This window comes from Pectinophora gossypiella, chromosome 3, assembly GCF_024362695.1.
Source record: "Pectinophora gossypiella chromosome 3, ilPecGoss1.1, whole genome shotgun sequence".
NCBI lineage: Eukaryota > Metazoa > Arthropoda > Insecta > Lepidoptera > Gelechiidae > Pectinophora > Pectinophora gossypiella.
In genome coordinates, this window is record NC_065406.1 from 14,693,283 (window position 1) to 14,715,860 (window position 22,578).

The 22,578-nt window shown below is 38.5% G+C and overlaps 1 protein-coding gene across 1 annotated transcript in view; it reads right to left on the minus strand.

Annotated features, from left to right (window-relative positions):
* Positions 1-22,578, minus strand: part of LOC126382080 (glypican-6) — a 125,915-nt gene that overhangs the window by 29,628 nt on the left and 73,709 nt on the right. Inside the window, exon 2 of the mRNA XM_050031802.1 lies at positions 8,398-8,550. Coding sequence (XP_049887759.1) covers positions 8,398-8,550 — 153 coding nt within the window. The remainder of the gene's footprint in view (positions 1-8,397; positions 8,551-22,578) is intronic.

Sequence of the window (22,578 nt, forward strand, 5' to 3'; positions counted from 1 at the left end):
GCATGAAGAAGCATGGTTTTACGAACTACTAACTAGTCGCTATTTATCGATATTACTCACTATTACTTGCAGTATTATCACTTAAATGAACTTCCGAGAGAAATCGCTTAAGACCGGTCTAACATTGGATGCGTTTTCAGATTTTTTGACGTGACTTATTGTAGATTTGCTCCAAATGGCATTAACTTGAGCGGACAAATGGGAAGCGCTGAGGTCCATCCAGTACAATATTTAAGCCCTGATGGTGCTCACTTGGGACCGTATCGGGGTCCTGAGAATACGACAACCTCAACCTTCAAAGTAACCTAAAGATTTGACAGGTCCGGTTTTTTACAGAAGCGACTGCCTGTCTGACATTCCAACCTGCGAAAGAAAAACCAGCCCAATACAGGTTAGGACACATACCTGGGAAAATGTATTTCTCGGGAATATGGGTTTCCCCACGATGTTTTCATAACATAGACAAACAGGAACAGAAAGAAGATAGATAGCATGTTTTTTGTAATCATTTTCAATATATTTTTTTTGCAATTTTTTTCTTTGTTTTACCTTCTCTAAAAAGTGGCTGAAAAAATCAAAAGCTAGCCCCAACGCGACTGCCGTCTATAATTTATTTAGATTCGTATGTACTTACGTATCAACTATGAACATTGCAATATAGATAGCTAGGTACATAAGTTCATAACTTGCTTTGCAAGTTGCCACGCCACAATTTAATGCTTAGTTCAGCTGTTCCCAATAAGTATTTATTATTATTAGTATTGCAACCACCGCAGGCATCCGCAATATACACGCGACCACATGCGCGCACGCATAAATCTGGGAATAGCGTCGCGGTGAGACTCTTCCGTCCGACTGTGATCATTTTTAACCGACTACATAAAAGGAGTATTTTCAGTTCATTTGCTTTATTCTATATTTTAATACAATATCATTTAAAATCCAAACATGAATTGTGAAATGAAAATCATTGATTTGAACCTACGATCTTGCAATGAGAGTCAAGTGTTCTTCCAACTAGGCTACCACGGTTCTTATCTTACTAATTTTAAGTTTAATTATTTATGTAATTTATTTTATCTACCCTCCGTCTCCGTGGTCTAGTGGTTAGAGCGTTAGGCTCACGATCTGGAGGTCCGGGTTCGATTCCCGATGGGGACATTGTCGAAATCACTTTGTGAGACTGTCCTTTGTTTGTGTAATGTGACACGAAATGTGAAATGTCCCCACCGGGATTCGAACCGGGGACCTCCGGATCGTGAGCCAAAAGCTCAACCATTGGACCACTGAGGCTGTGGGTACTTATAGTTCATCTTGCGATGGATGTATTTCCGACTACCCCAATTGGGATAAAGTCGTGCGCTTATGTTATTTTGTTACGTTATGTCTCAACAAAATTAAGATAAACGATCGATCACACACACACACATAACACGTCCATAAATTCAAATAACTAACCAATGCCTAATTTAAGCCGTGTTATTATGGAAATAACGCCGTTTGAATCTGTCGGATATGTCAATATCTGTAGCCATATTTGTTTTCACTTTGCTCGTTGAAAGCTTTTCCGTCTGACCGCGCACTCTTACGCACGCGGGCGCCATTTGATCTATCTGATGGAGGTATTTAGTCACAGTAGCTAACATGGTAGCAATTTGACGAGAGATGGTCTTGCGTTACTTGGGAGTTGTTGTAGTGGTAACTCTCCCCCGCACTAATTCGTATCGGGCACCGAGCGCGTTTTACTTCACCCCCTCTGGGCCGTAAGCCGCTAAGGAAAAGGGGGGTGGTTGTCTGTCTCGCGCGCACTAAGACGCTAAGAATGAGATTTGTAGAGAGTGATCGTTAGAATGCTTAATAAGAAGAAGAGTATTTGTTGCCCAAGCGGAGATGAAGGTATTAAAAAACCGGACTTCTTAAATCTTCAGGTTACGTAAACGGGCCCTGTGACAACGGGATAACGCTAGTAAGATGATAAGTCGTATGCAGAACTAAGTCCATATTCATTATATTTAGCAGCGACCTTAAAATGTACCTATTCTAAAACTCAGCAAGCTGTCTTTACAAAATATAGAAGAAGTACCAACCTAAGATTGCAACTATTAATAGACAATACCATTAAAATGACGGTACAAGCTGAAACACGAAGCCACATTAGTAGTTGTCCCAGTAAGTCGAGCCGAGATGTCTTATTTATGGGCAGTTAACACCAGAGTCAGGCGGTCTCTACCACAGCGGGGAGCGGGAAGCAGTGGCATGAGCGGAAACCTCTGACACATTCCGCCTTCTTAATGACGTAACCGTGGCCAATTATTGGTCAGCAAAAAATTTGTATCGATCGCCATCGACTCGCAAAGAAGAAGAGTAAACCAATATACATACCTAAACACCAAAATACATAACTAAAACTAAAGATAAATCAGGTTTAAAATAATAATCCGCGCCACTAACGATGTCGACGGATTTTAATGGGATTTTAATGGAACAAATTGTCAAGAATGAGGATAAAATCTACCTATTTCTCCCATCAGGTGTCGCTACTATTGAGTGTTCTTAAATTTTGACAGTTGCCCATACTATTTGTGTAAACAAAGCCACAAACTACCACACTACTGTACAATGAATGCTTACAAATTCAATTAAAAACAAAGCCATTTAAAGGTATTCGCAAATGAAAACATATTATGTTACAGACTTATCATCTAGGAAGTTAAGAAACAGTGTAATTAATATTCAAGTATTTGTTGCGTTCGCACTGGGACCAAAAAACTTATTTGTAAAGACACGTCTTATCTCTGTAGGTTTTATACAAAATAGATCTAGATCTGAGGAGCTCGGTGGCGCAGCGGTAAACGCGCTCGGTCTGCGATTGTTGAAGTTAAGCAACTTTCGCAAAGGCCGGTCATAGGATGGGTGACCACAAAAAAAAGTTTTCATCTCGAGCTCCTCCGTGCTTCGGTAGGCACGTTAAGCCGTTGGTCCCGACTGCATTAGCAGTCGTTAATAACCATCAATCCGCACTGGGCCCGCGTGATGGTTTAAGGCCCGATCTCCCTATCCATCCATAGGGAAGACCCGTGCCCCAGCAGTGGGGACGTTAATGACGCTGATGATGATGATGAGATCTAGATCTTTGTGTTCTTTAGCCAGCTCATTTAATAATTTTGTAGTTCTTAAGAAAAACAAACTCCAACTGGATGCTTTTTTCGTAACGAATCCTTCAGACGGGATGCACTCTACTTTGTTTTACATTTTCTAGCAATTTATCACGAATTGTATGGAGTGTCTATTACCGTGTATCGAGTTTTGATACGAAGTTCGACAGTCTCGCTGCCCGCTGTATGTGGGACTGCGACCTATAATGGGTCACGGTGTGGCTCAGCTTTGATTTAGTAAGCGCCCGTTTGTAAGTCTTGACGGCGGAGCAATAAAACATCCTCAAAATTTCCTGCTTCCGTATTATTATTACGATTTTGTAGGAATTATGGAGTCGAGTATGAAGTTGTTTGTAGGTTATTTAGGTATAAAAAGAATTAAATTGAATTAAAATGCAGTAGTCCGAGTTATGACTTTATACCGGGTTATGGTATGGCTGTCGGTTCGATTCTCTAAATAATACTTAGTTACAAAGGTTACATTTCCATCAGCAAACGTACGACCGATGAATATAACATGAATTTAAAAGTAAAGAATTATTATTTTTTTAACCTTATTTTTAAAAGGTATTTTTATGTTGCAACTGTCAACAGGTATAACAGGCTTTTGAACAAGCGAATAATCGGTTGTAATATTGCTCTGATGGGTGCGTATTAACGTGTTCGAAAATCAAACCCGAGCTCTTTTAGTGTGGTTTACCAGTGTGTGTGTTTTAGTGTGTGTTGTGTGTTACTGGCTGATCACCAGATTGTCCGAAAGTAAGATGATCCCTGCTTCGGAAGGCACGTTAAGCCGTTGGTCCCGTTACTACTTACTGATGTATGTATTCGTTACATGAGCCATGTCAGGGGCCTTTGACGGCTCAATAGTAACCCTGACAGAGGGTTGATGAGGTTGGCATTCCACCTCACAACCCACATGATAAGAAGAAGAAGAGAATTAGAAGTTTCAAGTGAAAAGAGTAAGAAAGTAGGCAATAAAAAAAAACAAAGTCACCTCTTGTCACCTCTTTTATATTTCCGTGCCCTTGCAGGGCGTCACATGTACCTTCTTACTATAACATAACATAAACTGCCTATATACGTCCCACTGCTGGGCACAGGCCTCCCCTCAATCAACCGGAGGGGGTATGGAGCATACTCCATCACGCTGCTCCACTGCGGGTTGGTGGAGGTGTTTTTACGGCTAATAGCCGGGACCAACGGCTTAACGTGCCCTCCGAAGCACGGAATCATCTTACTTTTTCGGACAATCAGGTGATTCAAGCCTGAAAAGTCCTTACCAAACAAAGGACAGTCTCACAAAGTGATTTCGACAATGTCCCCATCGGGAATCGAACCCGGACCTCCAGATCATGAGCCTAACGCTCTAACCACTAGACCACGGAGGCTGCCTTCTTACTATGTTCCACCTTAATTTACGCTTGTGGCATGCAATAAATGAATATGAAGGCCAAATCAAGGCACAGTTAATTAAATTGACACCTCTCATATATAAATGAAGATGTGGAAGGTATGTGTGGCGTCCGTGGGACCGGAATGGACGAGGGAATGGAAAGTGGTGGACTGGTCAATATTTATTGTGTCGGTCGACGAGGTAATTAGAGCCACTGCAACATGTCGACCGGAATAGGCCGTATAGACAAAGAGTGACACAGCTACACTTATAAAAGTCTTTAGAAATAAGTAGGTAAGTACTTAGGTACGTACTGGACAGGCGAATAGAATTTGTAAAAAGGTTTACTAAAGCTAGAACAAAATAGGGTATTAGCCAGTCCATACTTGTCTATGCCATCCGCCCGCGCTTTCTCAGTACATTGCACGCACGGTAGAGTTATTTCCGAAAAGCGGGACTGAGCCTGTCCCGCGCGGGACATTACATTTTGATTTTAAAATCGGGACGTCCCGCCAAAATCGGGACGTCTGGCAACACTGGTATTAACTGGGTCAAAGATAAATTATAACATGCTAATCTAGAAATCTTCTATCGTGTGGATTGTGAGGTGGATTACCAACCTCATCAACTCTGGTGTCAGGGTTATTACTGAGCCGTCCCCCCTGACATGACTCATGTAACGACTACGTACTTAAGTAATAACCGGGACGGCTTAACGTGCCTTCCGAAGCACGGATCAACTTACTTTAAAAATAAAAGCCAGACTAAGATAACCAAACTGGTTTTACATTTCGACTTATTTTCGAATTCTATTTATGAATTAAGTTACAATGAGTACCTACGACGTTTCACCACTTTTATTGATGACGTCACGATGATGTAACGTCACTCCAAAGAGACTCGTTTTGACGTTTCATAAAAGTATCACATTTGACTAGCTTGTGAAGTAGCCTATTCTCAGAATATTTAGTTTTATATGGAATTATATTCACTAGATATTATTATCATAGAACAGGAGTGTGAAAAAGGCCACATCGAAGCAATTCATCTAAAAAAACAATATTGCAATTTGACATTTGCGCATATAAAAGTATGTGCGCATTGCAAACGAATAATAATAATATAAACACATGCCGAATAGTCCGAAAATTCTTACAGACAGACCGACCTGCAACTTAACCCAATTTATTAAATAAGTGATCACTTGGTTTAAGCCCGTGATCACTTAAAGTTACCGACCTAAAAGAGCCGAGATGGAATCAGTCCAGACATATACTAAATAATAATTTTTCATTTGTTAATTTGAATCCTTCTGATGACGTCATTAGAAGAATTCCACGCGTAATGGATCTGAATGGTATCCGAATTGACCTCGTAAGAAACTCCGTAGTCGATCTACTTATTTGATTCGTTTAAGTGTTAATTACAAGTATCGATTTACAAATGTAATTGTCTAGAAATTGCTATTAATTATTTTTAAATGGTGTTTTTTTTATAATTCAACGGTACATCCACCAGCCATGTTGATTACTCTCGTATCAATGACCTTTACGAAGCATTTGACTAATTACTTATGTAATTAGCAGTACCTACCTACCTACTGTTGTTTCTATGCTGAATAGTGAATAAAAAACATAGAATAAGTTCAGCTATTTCTTCTTATTATTATACTACCCGATGTATCGCGTGTAGGTATCTTCTTCTGTCGTGTGGGCCGTGAGGTGGATTAACAACCTCATCAACCCTGGGGTCAGAAAGTATGATTTAAAGATAACCTTTCTGCTGTAGAACACACTTTACGCATGAGGTAGGTACCTAACTTTATTTAAATACTATTGAACATCACTATGCAAAGACTTATCTAGTTAATTTACGTAATTTTTGGACACAAATAGCAGGCTCCTACAAAAGGTTTTCGGCTATTGTTTTTCTTACTCATATTTTGTAATCGGTAGAAATAGGTACCTTCATAATTAAAACACATAATAACGGGTTCTTACCGCATTTAAAGCAGGGATATGAGACTCTCGATATTTCGACACTGTTGCCGATCACGGTATGACTGATATCCCTACTTTAAACGCGGTAAGAAACCGTTATTATGTGTTTTAATTATGATTATAACCGTGTAAACTTAAAACAAGGTACCTTTATACTTTTCTCGTACAAGACCGACAAATCAATTTAGAACTAAAATCATAAACCAGCTCGTGTATCCTGTTATCGCCATACCAACAGCCATATTTGGTGCGAGGCCACAGTCCCGTAAGAGACGCAATTAAACCGATCGAAGGAGTCGTGCTTTACTCCACCACGCCACTTTGATACTGTTACTTGTAAGAAAAAACCTTAATTTATATCTTTAGTTGCTTGGCTTGAATATGAGGAGTTCCTGTTTTAATGTGACCGGAGAATTGAGGTATTTCCTGTAGGTTGGTTGGCTGGGCACTGTTGACTTCCAGTCGTATTTCAAGATGTAAACTCTAACCTACCTCGACTCCGTTCTCAGTGGAGGCGACCTCCAGGCCTTAATCGAACTCAGCTCAAAAAAAAAGTTTATTCAGGTAAAATCTACGACACACATATCGGATTTTTTTTAGATGGCGCCTCAAACTTAACTCGAGTTTACTCTAGTACGGCATGACGTATTTGTTTATTTACTTATTTACGTATTTACATTTCACGACATTACAGTGCAGAAGTGCCATCGCGCCGTGAAACTTTCATAATAATAAGTACGCAGATTTAAGAAACATGTACAAATTAGGTAACTTAACTATGTATATTTAAACAAACAGTACACAATATCAATACATATTTATTCACACATCATTCATCATCTCGCAGAACCTCAATACACTTACAAATAGACCACACTCTGGTGCTGATACAAGGAGTGCATTAAGCATGTGCGCAGCACGGAGGAGTGGCGAGTGAGTCGCGACATAGTGCGCGCCGCAGACACGGCCAGTGACGGGTGGCTGGCCGGCTGCCCCGTCTGGTTTCATATTATTATGTTGGCAGTATGATATGCTCGACTCCAGTGGGAAAAGTCCTCAAGTCGAAGACGTAAATGGCAAAATACCAAAATGTTCAGCTGACGCTGAGTCGGATGGGGGAAGAGGCGAGTGAACATTTTAGAATTCGGGTGTTAGTTTTGGTAAATTGATATTTATCAGATCATCGATAACAACAAAAGTCACGTTTTGTTTTTAAGATTAAGCTCATTCTAAATTTTATTATTAAGTACTTTTAATTACCTAAGTACTTATCCTTTAGTTGTGAATGTTATGTAAACCGTAATTGTCATATAATTAGTTAAAATACCGTTACCTATTTTATGAATTATGTGATAATGTATCTTTTTGATGTGGTTTTTGAAGTACCTTAATAAATACTTAAATACCTTGTTTCTTACCTATAACAACTTTCAATGAAATTGAATACTTCAAAATTGGTCGGTTTATTTTAGTAAGCGCAATCTCTGTCTGCCTTAATGCCTATCCTTGTACAAGATGAAGCCATTAACAGGAGTGTCTGATATAAATAGCCAAAGTAGGTATGAAGTTGTGGATTGCGTAACGCATCTATGCGCACGCGTAATAATATGAGGTGGTTTGAACCAGATCGATCGGCATATCGTACAAAAGACAAGTTAGTTTCAATCCAGGTCAAAATTTGTGGTATTAATGTCTATCCGAATTGATATTAGGGAATTTAAATAATACAAGGTTTTGTTGTAGAAAAAGCGTTTACGTGGTTTTCACTAGGTTCGTTAGGAATCTTTTTGAAAGTCGTGTTTTTTTTCATAAATGTGCTGTAGAAAGGAAAAGAAACTAAACTTACCGTCAAACTTTTTCGCTCTATTCGCCAATATGTCGGCGAGTTTTGACAGCTCGCTGCGCAGCGCACCTTCGAGCTGCGTGCGCGCTTGTTGCGTGAGTCGCACACGTGCGCCCGCGCCGCAGCACCCGCCGTGCAGGCATAGCCCGTCGGCGTCTGGAAGAGAAGAAAAAAAAAAACAAATTAGTTTTTGATAAATCAATGAAATAAGTGTACCTTATGCCATTGGTCCCGGATAGTCTTGAGGCAGGTAAGTACGCAGTCGTTCCATGAATAGAAGCACATAAGTAACCCACACGACAGGAGATTATTTGTACTTATGTAATATTCTGAAACTGTAACCAAATATGGTGAGGTCACAGATCTCTATAATTAGATATACTTACTTAAGTTGTTCACAAAATAATGGACATATCATGATACGGTTAATGATATGTGTTTTAGATCGATTATCAAGAGAAATTGTCTTATAGTTCTGCCTATCCCGTTATCGTGTCTTTACTCGTAAGTATGTCTAAAAGGGAAATAATGCTGTGCTCGTAGTCACCACAACGGCTTTCCTAAAATTTGGACCTTGTAACATTCAGAATACAGAATGTTACTTATAAAAATTCAACATTGAAAATACCCTTTTATTGATAGTAAAAGCAATAAGCCGTACCGGAAACCCGTGTTCGATCACCAAAAGCTAAGAGCAGACAAATCGAGGGAGATACCCTTGTGACGTCCCTTGCAATTGGTTGTGTGGCTGCGAAGATGGCGGGGTAACCGCTAGGGTAGCCCGTCGAGACGGTGGAAAGATTGTACCTATCTAAACGTTTATCAGGAATGTATTACTTCTATTATATTTGTACAAAATCCTGTACCCAAAGGTTGCCTGGAAGCAATTGCCGCATGAGCAATAAGGCCGCCTATTGTGTCTTTCTGTATCTGTTGTCCCTATTTCTGTGTCTTGTGTCAAGTACCTATTTTATGTATGTAACGGTCAAACAATGCTTAATACTACTTATTTAAATGAGTGTGTGTGTGTGTGTAGCGTCGCACCTGTACGGTCACGAGCATTAATATTTATACACTTTGGTACCATGTCACATTAACTTTTTTGACAAATTGAACTGTAAGTCTCACTAAATGTCAAATATGTTAGTGCGACAGAGTCCTAAAGTGGTACATTATATCGCTCATGACTGTACTTATCTAAACGTTTATCAGGAATATATTACTTGATAACTATTATCACCCGCCACTACTATTATATTTTTACAAAATCCTGTACCCAAAGGTTGCCTGGAAGAAATTGCTACACTGTTGTATCTTTCTGTATCTGTTGTCCCTATTTTTGTGTCTTGTATCTATTGTGCTCAATAAAGTACCTATTTTATCTATGTAACGGTAAAAACATGCATAATACTATTTAAATGTGTCTATGTGTGTGTGTTCATAGGGTCACGCCTGTACAGTGCTAGTAGTAAGCAGCATAACAACATAATAGTATAGAAAATAACAACACATCACGCCTGCCTGTAGATAGTGTGGGAGTTGCACCCAGTCCTCGCCAGCTATGTTTAAGACCTATGGGAGCACGCCTATTGCCATTAACCGGGCACAAATCCTGGAAACCACGATTCAATTATCTCTGACCCAAACATGAATTCAAACTCATACACGAATTCAGTTGTATATACCTCGTGCTGGGATGAAATGTCTTGATAACACGGTTACATGACGACCATGCTGGCAATGCAAATTCTCAAACTAGAAATACGTCAGAACCACCACATAGTCGAAAACAAGTACAAAATGACAACCAACCATAATAATAATCAAGAACTTTCATAATAATATAAAGTACTTAATCAAGAACTTTCGTAATATAAAATCATTAAATCATTTTTAAGCAGGTTATTTGTTTAATTAAAAAATAATCTGTGTAAAAAGTTGTTTTTACCTAGTCACATGTTTTGTCACGAATCGCTGCCGTTCTCCCCGAATTTCAATGCCTCAAAACTCAGTAGACGCAGGCCGGGGTTCGGAATAAGTTTAAACATCCGTAGTGGCTGTCTTTATTGCATTAGTCCCGGGGACAGATCGATAAGTGTACCCTGGCAAATGTCCCGCAATATATGGGTTTATCCCATACCAGGAGATATTCGTATTTGGAGTGATGATCTTGGCTTTAGAGCACGCGTGAAGTTTTTAGTTTTTTTTTAATACAAAGAATAGAATAGAATAGAAATCATTTATTTTAGATATAAGTAGGTATAGGTACCTAATAATTAAACCTTATTTCTAAAAAGGGTAGTTCAGCAATACGAGTATGTTGTGACACTCCGACATTAAGGGAGTGCCACAACGCTGATTTTCAGCTGTGCCCCAAAAATACTAAAAAATAAAACAAGGATTCTAAAGATACTCTATAACAAGGGACTTAAGCTTAATTAAAAATCTATTTAATGTCCTCTAGCCGTTGTTGACGATTACTCCGCATAGTATCCCAGGAAGAGGAAATGATATCAATGATATCCATCCACATCATGCTATTGCACCCCATAGCATGGTCCCATCGCATCACAAGCCGAGCTATTTCCTTTTTCCCGTATTCATAAAGTACTTATACTTAACTAATTAGTTCTTAAAGTAAACTGTTGCTGGCAATAATTTTATTAATATTATTTTCTTAAAGCTGAGAAAAATGTATAAAATTTACAATGCATCCATGAATTCCTGAATCCTTGCGGATAAAGATTTGAAGCTTAGGGTTCGTAACTGAAAAGATTAGTAGTTAGACATTTCGTGTGATGAAGTGCGATGGCCTCAGGCAATGGCCGACACGATGGTCCTTGTAAAATGATTAGGTATGATGAAGAGATATGAAGTCCTGGGCAATATATTGTAGTAAATGATGACGTTACTAAATAAGCATTTATAATTGGAACAGTAGGATTTCGTTAACATACCAAAGCGCTATATGTAGTGTCTAAATAGGCTAGCTTGAGGTGAAAATATAATGAATAACTAGGATAAAATAAGTACAAAGAGAAAATAAATAAATCAAAAAGAAAAATGTTTATCGAATAAGATTTAAAAAAAGTTCATGAACACGATTCCGAGACTGAAGAAACAGCTGATAATGTCAAAAGTAGACTATTTATTGCCATAAAGATTGATTTATAAAACAGTTTTATTACTTTGGCATTGATAAAAAGAAATAGTTTATGATATGATGTGATCACTCAACCAGAAAACATGTGATGTCAGCACTATTAAAGAAATTTCTTACAGAAGGAATAAGATTTTAAAGGCCATCTAAAAGACCAAGGGTAAGTCCAAGTAATGAAATAACTAAGTGATTAAGCATAAGTATTATAAAGTAATATAGCCGTGGTAGCCCAGTTGGTAGAACGCTTGCCTCTCACTTTGAAGTCGCAGTTTCGAATCTAGCACAGGCCTAAACCAATGATTTGAATCAAAAATGATTCTAACGTGCTCAGCGGTGAACGAAAACATCACGAGGAAACAAACATTCCCGAGAAATGCATTTTCGGAGGTATGTGACCTAACCTGTAGGCTGGTTTCCCCTTCGCGGGTTGGAAGGTCAGACAGGCAGTCGCTTCTGTAAAAAACCGGACCTGTCAAATTTTTAGGTTACGTAAGCGGACCCTGTAAAAACGGGATAATGCTAGGGAGATGATTATAAAGCAATATACTCGTATAAACAAATTCAGAAGACAGATGCATTGCCGAGTCCATTATTATCATAATCTTTGTTGACCTTTTCTGCGCAAGTCTTGGTGTTACGTTTAGGAACCGCTTTTCATCCAACAATAGGTGAGTCGCTTAACTAATACCTCATTAGAGAGTCGATATCTAGCCCTGTCATGTATTTATTAGGTTGCTTTTCCAACTTTTTTTTGACGTGACTTATTGAAGATTTGCCGCAGATGGCATTAACTAGTTGGCCGGACACATGGGGAGCGCTGAAGGCTCTCATCAGGTGCTTTTTAACCAATAATGTGCGAAGCTGCGTAGCGAGAGATATTTGGTATGAACCAATAGAATTTCTTTATCCTAACCTCTGGCTACGCATTCTCGCTCATCTTGCTAGAACTCTAGCAAGTTTTTCTAGATAAGTGCATAAGCAGATAGTTATAGAGTTGAGAGTGCGAAACTGTAGGTTTATCCCTCAGTTTATACCAACAACTCAATAACAGAGTGAAATCTGAGTGTTAACGCAGACGTGCCCGCGGCTACCACGCCTGGATTTTAGATTAAATATTCATGTAGTCACTGCAATCTGAACCCTATTGTCAGGCAGTAAGGACGTCTAGGATCAATAGGTCGGTTGACTGTAAATCCATTTAAATTAACAGTGTGGGATAAGTTATAAGTTTCTCGAGAATATCGGAAATAATATTACTTATCTTAAAATAGATTCGTTCTTTTTAGCGACTTCTGTATAATTAGGTATAATAATACAGATTTTTCACGTAAGGGCTTATCTAAAAGTTGAGTTGGAAAAACAGAGTTGGATAAACAGACAACGGTAAATAGTTCCAGTCCTTTGCTGTTCGCATCAAAATGGAAGAAGCAAAACGTTTAGTACGGATTGGTGGTATATCCACAACATAAGGATGGAATGCCTGCCGACGTTTAGTTGTCCGATAATTTGGCTTCTATTTCTAGATTCGCATTTTATAATTAATCTTTGACCCAGTCAAATACCCTGTTCTCTACCGCTTTTCTCTTGTCGTTCGCGGCACACACCACAGTCCGACATCCCCAAGTTTTGGGGCGCGAAGTCTGTCGCTGAGATAATGTGAGTCACTGTGGTGAGCCTCGTGACGAATCTATGAGGGCGTTAATACAGGAGTTAATATAGCCGGGAGTCATAAAGGCGGAACAAGGGACAATCAGACATACGCTTCATAATGTATGGAAAGTTGAGATTTATGATTAGTTATTTGGCCCGAGCTATTTGAAATCGCATTATTCGATTTAAATAAAAAAAGTAGATTTAAAACAAATGTTTTCAATTGAGTAGGTACACTATAGTTTGGTAAATGCTTAGACACGTTAAGCCGTTGGTCCCGGTTACTATTTACTGATGTAAGTGAGTAATCGTTACATGAGCCATATCAGGGGCCTTTGGCGGCTCAATCATAACCCTGACAGTATGGTTGATGAGACTGATATTCAACCTCACAACCCACACGATAAGAAGAAGAATGCTTAAGTAGATAGATAAAATCTTTATTTAGGTTTAAGACATTACATTAACATCCTAATATTAAATTTTAAGAAGTCACTGGCACTGATTTATGCAGACACCACCTAATTTTATTTCAAGTTACTTATATCATTTTCTTATCCACAAACAAATGAATGACTAACCCGAGCAAATGAAATAGGCAGCTCGCTGATATATAACCCGTTTAACGTGCGCTGTCCACTTAATTCTGTCGGTTCATTAGCCAATGTAAAATTTTGAGAGGGTTGTCTTAATTTCTGCCTAAAATTGAGAGATTGTGTGTTCCATAAATTGTATGTCTGTCGATTGCCCGTCCCTTTTCTTTTACGCGAGGAGAGTACGAAAATGACAGGTAAAAGGTAGAAAAGTACCAATGAGCTATGTTTCAACTCTTTTATTGTTTTTTCAAGGGCGAGGAATGTCATGATTATCTTAAAGCGTGATCTTAGTGATCCTTCTTCGTAGAAGCAGACTTTATCCGAATTTACTGTTTCAATCAACTCTACAAATCCTGAGGATATGTTTCGCGATTTTGTGGAGATTGTGGGTTTTATGTGGAGAACCGGAGAACGGAATTGTTTTGCCAAAATTTCCCTGAATTTTCTTCGAATGAAAAATCCATGTTTACGACAATTTAAATAAATATTAATTTATTTTATCATAGTCCCCTCTTTAATCTCGGCCTTGATGCGGCGATGCAAGTCAGATAAACATACAACCCTCGATCAAAGTTTGTTTGATCAACACAACCCAATTTACTTGCGTCTGTCTAGCAAAATATCTTCATCAAAAAGCAGTGAAGATATTTTTTAGAACGCTATGCGTTTTAAATTCATTCGAAATATTATGAAGCTGGTAATTAGAACACTTTTATAAGAAATTGCAACCTTCTTTTGAAATTTAATTCCCTGACTCACCTTTTCCTTCGAAAGGAAGACTTTTTTATCTGATTCCATTAATCAGTAACCATTCACAAGGACTTAACAAAATTCAGAGGTCTTAATGTCGTATACCAACAATTTGATTGACCTCACAAGTCCATAAAGAAACAATTCAATTAACATAATATTATGATTGTAAACCAACCTGACATTCCACAATACTTAATGGGTCTACCAAACCCTCGATACAATCTCTGGAGCTTCCAAATTTTACGACTTTTTTTATTTTCCAAGCGGCACTTGTAAAGTGACAAGGAAAAAAAATCATTAAAAAACGAAACATGTGTGGTGAACGGTTGTAAAACTAAAAAGTGTAGGAAGCAGTTTTTAATGTCTCGCAAATTCTGATCACTGGTCTTATAACACGAAAAAGTATTAAGTAAAGAAACTATATTTGAAAAAAGAAACAATGTTCTTAATTCAAACACGACTATAAAGGTTAGGTTAATCTTTACTGAGTCGTTGTATCGAAGATTACTTGGTTTTTTTAACGTTGATTTGTGTAACAGATAGCTCTACCTAACCATTTATTTCTTGAATTTTTCGAGTTTATAGCGCAAATACTGTACCACGCTTCTCCATTACTCAATATTGATGCACTAAAGCAAAGAATATTCGAAGTGAAATAAGGCTGACCGGATGGCAAAATTCGTATTTTTTTCTTTCAAAGCCAAAGGTAACATTTTTCCGTAAAGCGTATTGCCATACAAAATTAAATATTCTATTCATAAGATACTATCAGTGTATACGACCACATTGGCTGTTTATTGGGGTGGCAACCCATTATGGAAATAAAGGGGAGTAAGTATATTGGGTAAACTAGTGACCTTCTGCCGGATCTGCATGATAACCGCGTCGTGCGCGGCGCGAATTATATCGAGCGCTTCGACCAATGGCCGTTTGACGTCCATCTCATTATCAGCCCATTAACGTCCCCACTGCTGGGGCACGGGCTTTCCCTATGGATGGGTAGGGAGATCGGGCCTTAAACCATCACGCGGGCCCAGTGCGGATTGATGGTTATTAACGACTGCTAATGCAGCCGGGACCAACAGCTTAACGTGCCTTCCGAAGCACGGAGGAGCTCGAGATGAAAACATTTTTTTTTGTGATCACCCATCCAATGACCGGCCTTTAAGTTGCGAAAGTTGCTTTACTTCAACAATCGCAGACCGAGCGCGGTAACCGCTGCGCCACCGAGCTCCTCAACCATCCGACCGACGTCCATCTACGGAGATAGCATTCGTATCGTTTATTGGTCGAAGCGCTCAATATAATCCGGCGCGGTTGTCATGCATACCCGGCTGGCGTTACTTCGTTTATTATTCACAAAGACATTTAGGAGATTCTGAACTCTGAAGTAATGTTGATACACACGCGACGCCTCGGTCAAAGCAATCAAATATGATATTCAGGTAAATGGTCTGGATGATTGTAGGGGTTAAGTTACATGAGTGATGAAATAAATTATTCAGTTCGATAAAATTGAGGGAAGATTAACCTTATTGACTTGTTTATAATATATGTAGATATACCGGTGGAAACTGTTTGCTTCCCTAAAGAAAATAAGTAAATAAATAAATAACTAAAGTTGATGGGACATTTTTTTGATAGGCCATTTTTATAATTGGATGTATCATCCAACATCCAAAAAACCAACCAGAAAAATTAATAATTATTTTTCTGGTTTAAGTAGACCAAATGGAATTATGACTCCCATGACCCCCCCCCCCCTGATTCGCTCATTCGCTCACTGTGGACAGAGCAGTAAGTCACCAGACATAACTTCTATGACAGCATTAATTAAATAAGGAATGATAAGTACTACGTATGAAACGACAACTCTCCGTTGCACCAGCACGAGCTAGGTAAACCTAGCTCAGGTAAGATAAACCCCACCCCTCCTCCGTCTTACTTTAGTCTTCAATCATATGGGCGTCAGACATCACACACACGATGCGGGCGTACGATAACGCCAATGTGTAGTGTCTGTGTAAAACGAGGTGTTTTGAAGTGTCCGGGGTGTGACGACAGGCTAAAATATGATAAGCTGTACGCATTCTAATAATATCTTTACTCCCAGTCCTGTGGAGAAGTTGAACCGTCGCTTACTTATACACATAACACACATATAAACAGCCTATATACGTCCCACTACTGGGCACAGGCCTCCCCTCAATCAACCGGAGAGGGTATGGAGCATACTCCACCACGCTGCTCCAATGCGGGTTGGTGGGGGTGGCTTACTTATAGCTCTTTTAATAAAATCATCATCATTATCAATTTAAGAGCCACGCGCTGCCGGTGCAGCACTTCCCTGCTACTTTTTTAGGGGAAAAATAAAATCAAAAGACGCGAATTCTCCAATCTGTCTTACAGCAAATACTTGTCGGTAGAGGGCTCTCTCGGTCGAGTGGGGCAATAATATCACTCTTCGCGCCAAAATCAACTTTAAGAATAGGTACTTGGCGCTCACATTTTCGCTTCCAACCGAGTACTACTCGCCGGTTTAAATATAGAACAGATAGGTGCAGAAATGCTTCTTAGAATGCTGGTATTTGTGGCAAGTAGGGATTTCGGATTTTAGTAGTAAAGAAGCCATTCGATAATTCAGTTGCTCAGGAAGACTTTGAAGTAAGGTTAAAGGGAGAGAAGTTACTGGCACCAGTAGTTATTAACTCGACCATCTTCTTCTTCTGTCGTGTGGGTTGTGTGGTGGATTACCCTCATCGATTCTGGTGTCAGAGTTATTATTGAGCTGCCAAAGGCCCCTTAACCGGGACCAACGGCTTCACGTAACTTTCGAAGCATGGACCATCTTACTTTCGGACAATCAGGCGATCAGCCGATAATAAAACGCTCAACTTCTGGACCACAGAGGACGTTCGAACTCGACCATTATAGACGGCGGCGATAAGGCTCACCAATACGGTGGTGTGACAGGAAGCTCGGTGAGGTGTGGGTACTTAGTTCATCTTGTGATGGATGTACCTCTGACTACCCCAATTGGAATATAGTCGTGAGCTTATGTTATGTTAAGGGAGATTTTGTTATTGAGGAAGATTACAGATTTTTTCGGGTCGGGTTTTTTTTTATTACTTATAGGCGGAGTCCATTGATAGATGATTCAGACACGCGATGATTTATCCGTGGTAGATCACGCTTGCGCGCCTTTTTTCTTTAAAAACAAAATTATTTTTTCTAAAAAAAAAATATTATTTTTAAATTAAGAATGTTAGCGACTGTACTTTAAAATCGGGACTTAAAAAGAAAACGCCCCTCGGTCTGGGGATCTGAAGTACAAACAATAAAAGCGTTTATTATCACGGAGCAATTATTGGGGGCGCAAAATTATTAGCACCCCGGGGAAAGTTAATAGTAGCGCCCAGGACAAATCTAGTACAGATTGGAGCATCCCTGTAGAGCTATTCGATGTGTTTGTTACTTCATTTGTAATGCAAATGGTTCTGGAAATTGCCAGACATTCCAGGAATAATTACAATTACTTAATTAATTATCAGAATACAATACAGTTTACCTACTACTAATTGAATTACTGTGTGAGACGTTTATCTTGTAGAGGCCTCGTCTGATAGTATTAAATACACATTGGTGCTTATTCCTGTACACACCTAACTTTATTTTAAGTTATACCTGTCATTTTCTTATCCGCTGAAAAAGAAAGACGGGAAATCGACAGGCATAAAATTTATGGAACACACGTCAATGTTACGCAAAAATTTAAAAAACCCTTCCAAAATTTTATGTTGGCCAAATAACCTGACAGAATTAAGTTGACAGCAAACGTTAAACGGGTTGCATATGAGCGAGATGCATTATTCGCTGGGGATAACCCTAATAATGATTAATTTTAAAATGAACAGTTGTCAATCATCCGTCCCTTTCCTTTTCGGCGGATAAGAAAATGACAGGTATAACTTAAAATAAAATTAGGATGTGTCTGCAGGAAACGGGGCCAGTAAGTATTTTAACCTCCTTAGCCCGAGATTATCAGACACAATAGTTAAACCAGGGGTTTGGATTTTGAAAGGACATTCGGCCTTACGACTTTAAAGTCTATCTTCTTTTTTTGATCGTAAATTTATTTGACTTTTGCGTGTCGTTATTGAAATAATAGATTCTTTGTCTTCTATAACATAATAAGTCATCTATAATGAAATTTGTGCCGTGTAGAATTTTTTGTTCATGGTTGGTACCACGTCCGGTGATGACTGATGAGTTGCAAATTGTATCAATAATCTATGGTCATTACGTGTCCATTTGTCAACGTCAACTGTTCAAATGGTATCCGATAGAATCGCGAAATAATTGTCACCTCAATCGACATTTCAGGAACAAGCGATCTGTAAACAACCAAGAGCTTACTACACGAAAATACGTACATTTTCTCCCATAACGACCGTTTGTGTTCAGAAATAAGCCTTGAATTGCCTTAGCAAGTTAAGGCACCATTGAGTGTGTCAATTTGGCTTAATTGGAGACTTGAAAACAATCGATGCTCGTACCAATTGAATGAATCAGCAGACAAACGTTTACATTAAATATAAGGTCTGCTTTCGAGTCGGCAGAAAATAGGTTTTATTTATAAATAGACTGTACATCCAGTTACCTTTGCCTATAGGTATTCTTCAATAAGCATCAATTTACGTTCGATTGAAGCTAGTTCTTTTTTAAACCAAAAAGGCCGCTACGAGTTCAATACTGTTTTATTTAATATAACTTTAACCGTTATGCCGTTGGTCGCGGTTACTACTTACTGATATAAGTACGTAGTCTTTACATGAGCCATGTCAGGGGCCTTTAGTGGCTCAATAATAACCCTGACACCAGGCTTGATGAAGTTGGTAATCCACCTCAAAACCCACACGATAGAAGAAGAACGAACTCATCGAACATTGCTTATTCATTTGAATTTTCGACCTTAGATGAACTTCGCATATTTTTCTTTATTAAGACAAAAAAAAATGTATCAAGATAATTGATGTACATCAAAAGCCTCTCAAGCCTTGACACTCTTTGTAATCAATCAATACAACTGTGAAACAAAGTTTTGTTCTCATAAAACCCGATTGTTCGCCCACGCGAGCCGAGTGATCTAATTGTGCTAGATGAAAAGAAACGATTTGTTTCAAGCTATTTATTTGTGAAAACAATGATTAGAGGCGCGGACCCGTCGACCACCTACGTGGGGGCAAATTGGCCCAAAATTACCGGCTGTGGCACGAACTATGGAGAAATTTGAGTGTTATAGCGTTGCGGACGAAACTGTCAAATTCCAAACGGTACTATGAGATGTCACGGCGAATTCACCTTCAGTAAGATAAACAATTGGGTCGTGTACTAGGATCAAGATAAATTATGAAATTCTGATTGATAAGTAACGATAGATTTAACGACAAACTTTTTGTTTTTTCTATTTAATTTATTTATGAAATAAGTCCGACATTTTATCACGATTTTATTATTACGTAAAAACACGATTTATTTGTAAAAAATACAGGGTGTTAGTGACATAGTAATGAATAATAAGGGGATAATTCAGACTATGATCCTAAATTAATATCAAGTGGAATTTTTTCCGTTGTCTCTCTGAATCAACCCTCAAAATTTTCGTTACAATGTCACTAACACCCTGTGTAATCAAATGCGACTAGCATCTTTTAGATTTAGTATTTACATAATGTAAGTTCACAACTATATCCCAATGAGGTACTTGTTGTCATCGTCGCTAATTTAAGAGCCACGCTCTTGTCGGTGTAGCATTCCTGTCCATGCTACTTTTTAGGGAAAAATAGGGCTGTGGTTTCCCTCTTGCCTCCAGCCCAACTTCTGTACTTCTTATTTTTGTTGTTTCATCTTCTGAACGTGTTGTACATCCACCATAAGATGAAATAAGTACCCACACCTCACCGAGCTTTCTGTTAGACCAACGTCGGTGTGAGCCGTATCGCCGTCTATAATGGTCGAGTCAACTGTGCGATGAGGCATTTTAACCCCACTGTAATTAAGTTTTTCATCGAAACATAGGTATTTACCTACATAGTCATTATTACCGCCTATTCTATATAGAGAAATTTACCTTCAATGTCCCGTAACACGATCTACCTACTCATTACTTCAGATCAATATTTATGAAAATATGACTCGACTTTTCGTCCTTTAAGACTTCTTTTGTGCTTCAATGTTATAGAATATCAACGACCTCGATAAATATTCTGAATTCCGAAATTAGTATGAAAATGGGAGCAATTTTGTAAAGATTTCTTTTGAAACGCTTTTCATTTTGTAAGACGCAAATTGACAGTTCAAATAGGTACTTAATTGAAAGTGATCAAATGGTGATTTCTAATGCTTCAGAAGTGTTCCCTGGGATCCTGTAGAATCTCTATTAAAAAGAGTCTTGACTTCAAGAAGAAAAGAATAACTAGCGTTCTCTGATTATCCTACAATCCAATGAAATGATTTTTATCCGATTTTAATTTACTTTACTTTTCTAAATCTTTTACTTACGCTGGAGATGGCTGAAGACTTAAAATAGCCAATCCAGTAGGACTAACAATGTGATAACATAATCGATCGATTCAAGAAATATTGTCGAGTTTGTTTTTTTCCCTAACATAAATACCACGTGATTTTGTTCGTATTTTGACAGATCGACATGACATTATTTGGGTTCACATATTAGCACCAATCGACAAAAAAACATAATTATATCGTCAGAATCGATAAAATGACCGTGACAAAATTTTATCACGTTGCGCATGGCGAACATGCTACAGATCATTTTATCCATCTAGTGAGCTATTTATACAGCTTAAAACAGCTCGCTTATGAAGTTATGACTATGAGTAAGACCTCTTAAAATAATGGACATTATGAAGACTAATACGTCTATACCGCGTAACCACAGACACGGGACGAAACGACCTCCGTCAAGCGAGAATTAGACGACTTCTTGGGGGACAGAGACAGCAATATAAAAGCAATCCAAAATGATGATTCGAGAGAAAGAGAAAGCGATATAAAAGCTCATAATGCCTGTAATTACATAGACCACCCGTGGTCTCACTCGCACTGCGACCATTACGAGTTTTTGTGGTAATCTGGCCGATGAAGTTATCATACTGGGAACGCGCCGTGTGGTCAACGGCCAGCCCACTAATTCAAACGATCATTTAAATTAATATTAGATAGTTTAAATTTTATGTTTTACACTATCGATCTGTAATTAACGTTTTTTCGATGCTCCAAGCTGTTTGGGGAAAGTAGATTCTGAATAGTAGTGTACTTAGGTGCGGAGGGTAAGGTATCTTGAATACAATGAAGTCGGCGCAACCAGAAACCTTTATTAAGAAAGAAAGAAAGTTTATTGAGTACGGTCACGAGCATTAATATGTATACACTTTGGTACCATGTCACATTAACTTTTTTGACAAATTGAAGTGTAAGTCTCACTAAATGTCAAATATGTTTGTGCGACAGAGTCCTAAAGTGGGTACATTATTGCTCATGACTGTACATCAAATAAGTAAGAATTAAAGATAAGGTCCTAACTCCTAAACTAGTCAGTTATACTAGCCAGGGGTGACATGGCTCATGTAACGATTACTATAAAATTTCTATTTATAAAATGATACTAATTTAATGGATAGGCTACAAAACAAACTTTTATCCAAAGTAATCAAATACAGGGTGTTAGTGACATCGTAACGAATACTGAGGGAGATAATCCAGACCATGATTTTGAGTTAATATCAAGTGGAATTTTCCGTCTTGATATCAACTCAGAATCATGGTCTGGACCATCCCTCAAAGTTTTCGTTACGATGTCACTAACACCCTGTACATATATTTATCGATTTACGGCATATGATTTACAATTTAGAATTTATTATTATTAAGTATATACATTATAGAAGGAAAAATTGAAGGGAAGACAGGAAGGGGTAGACCTAGGATAACATTTATGAAACA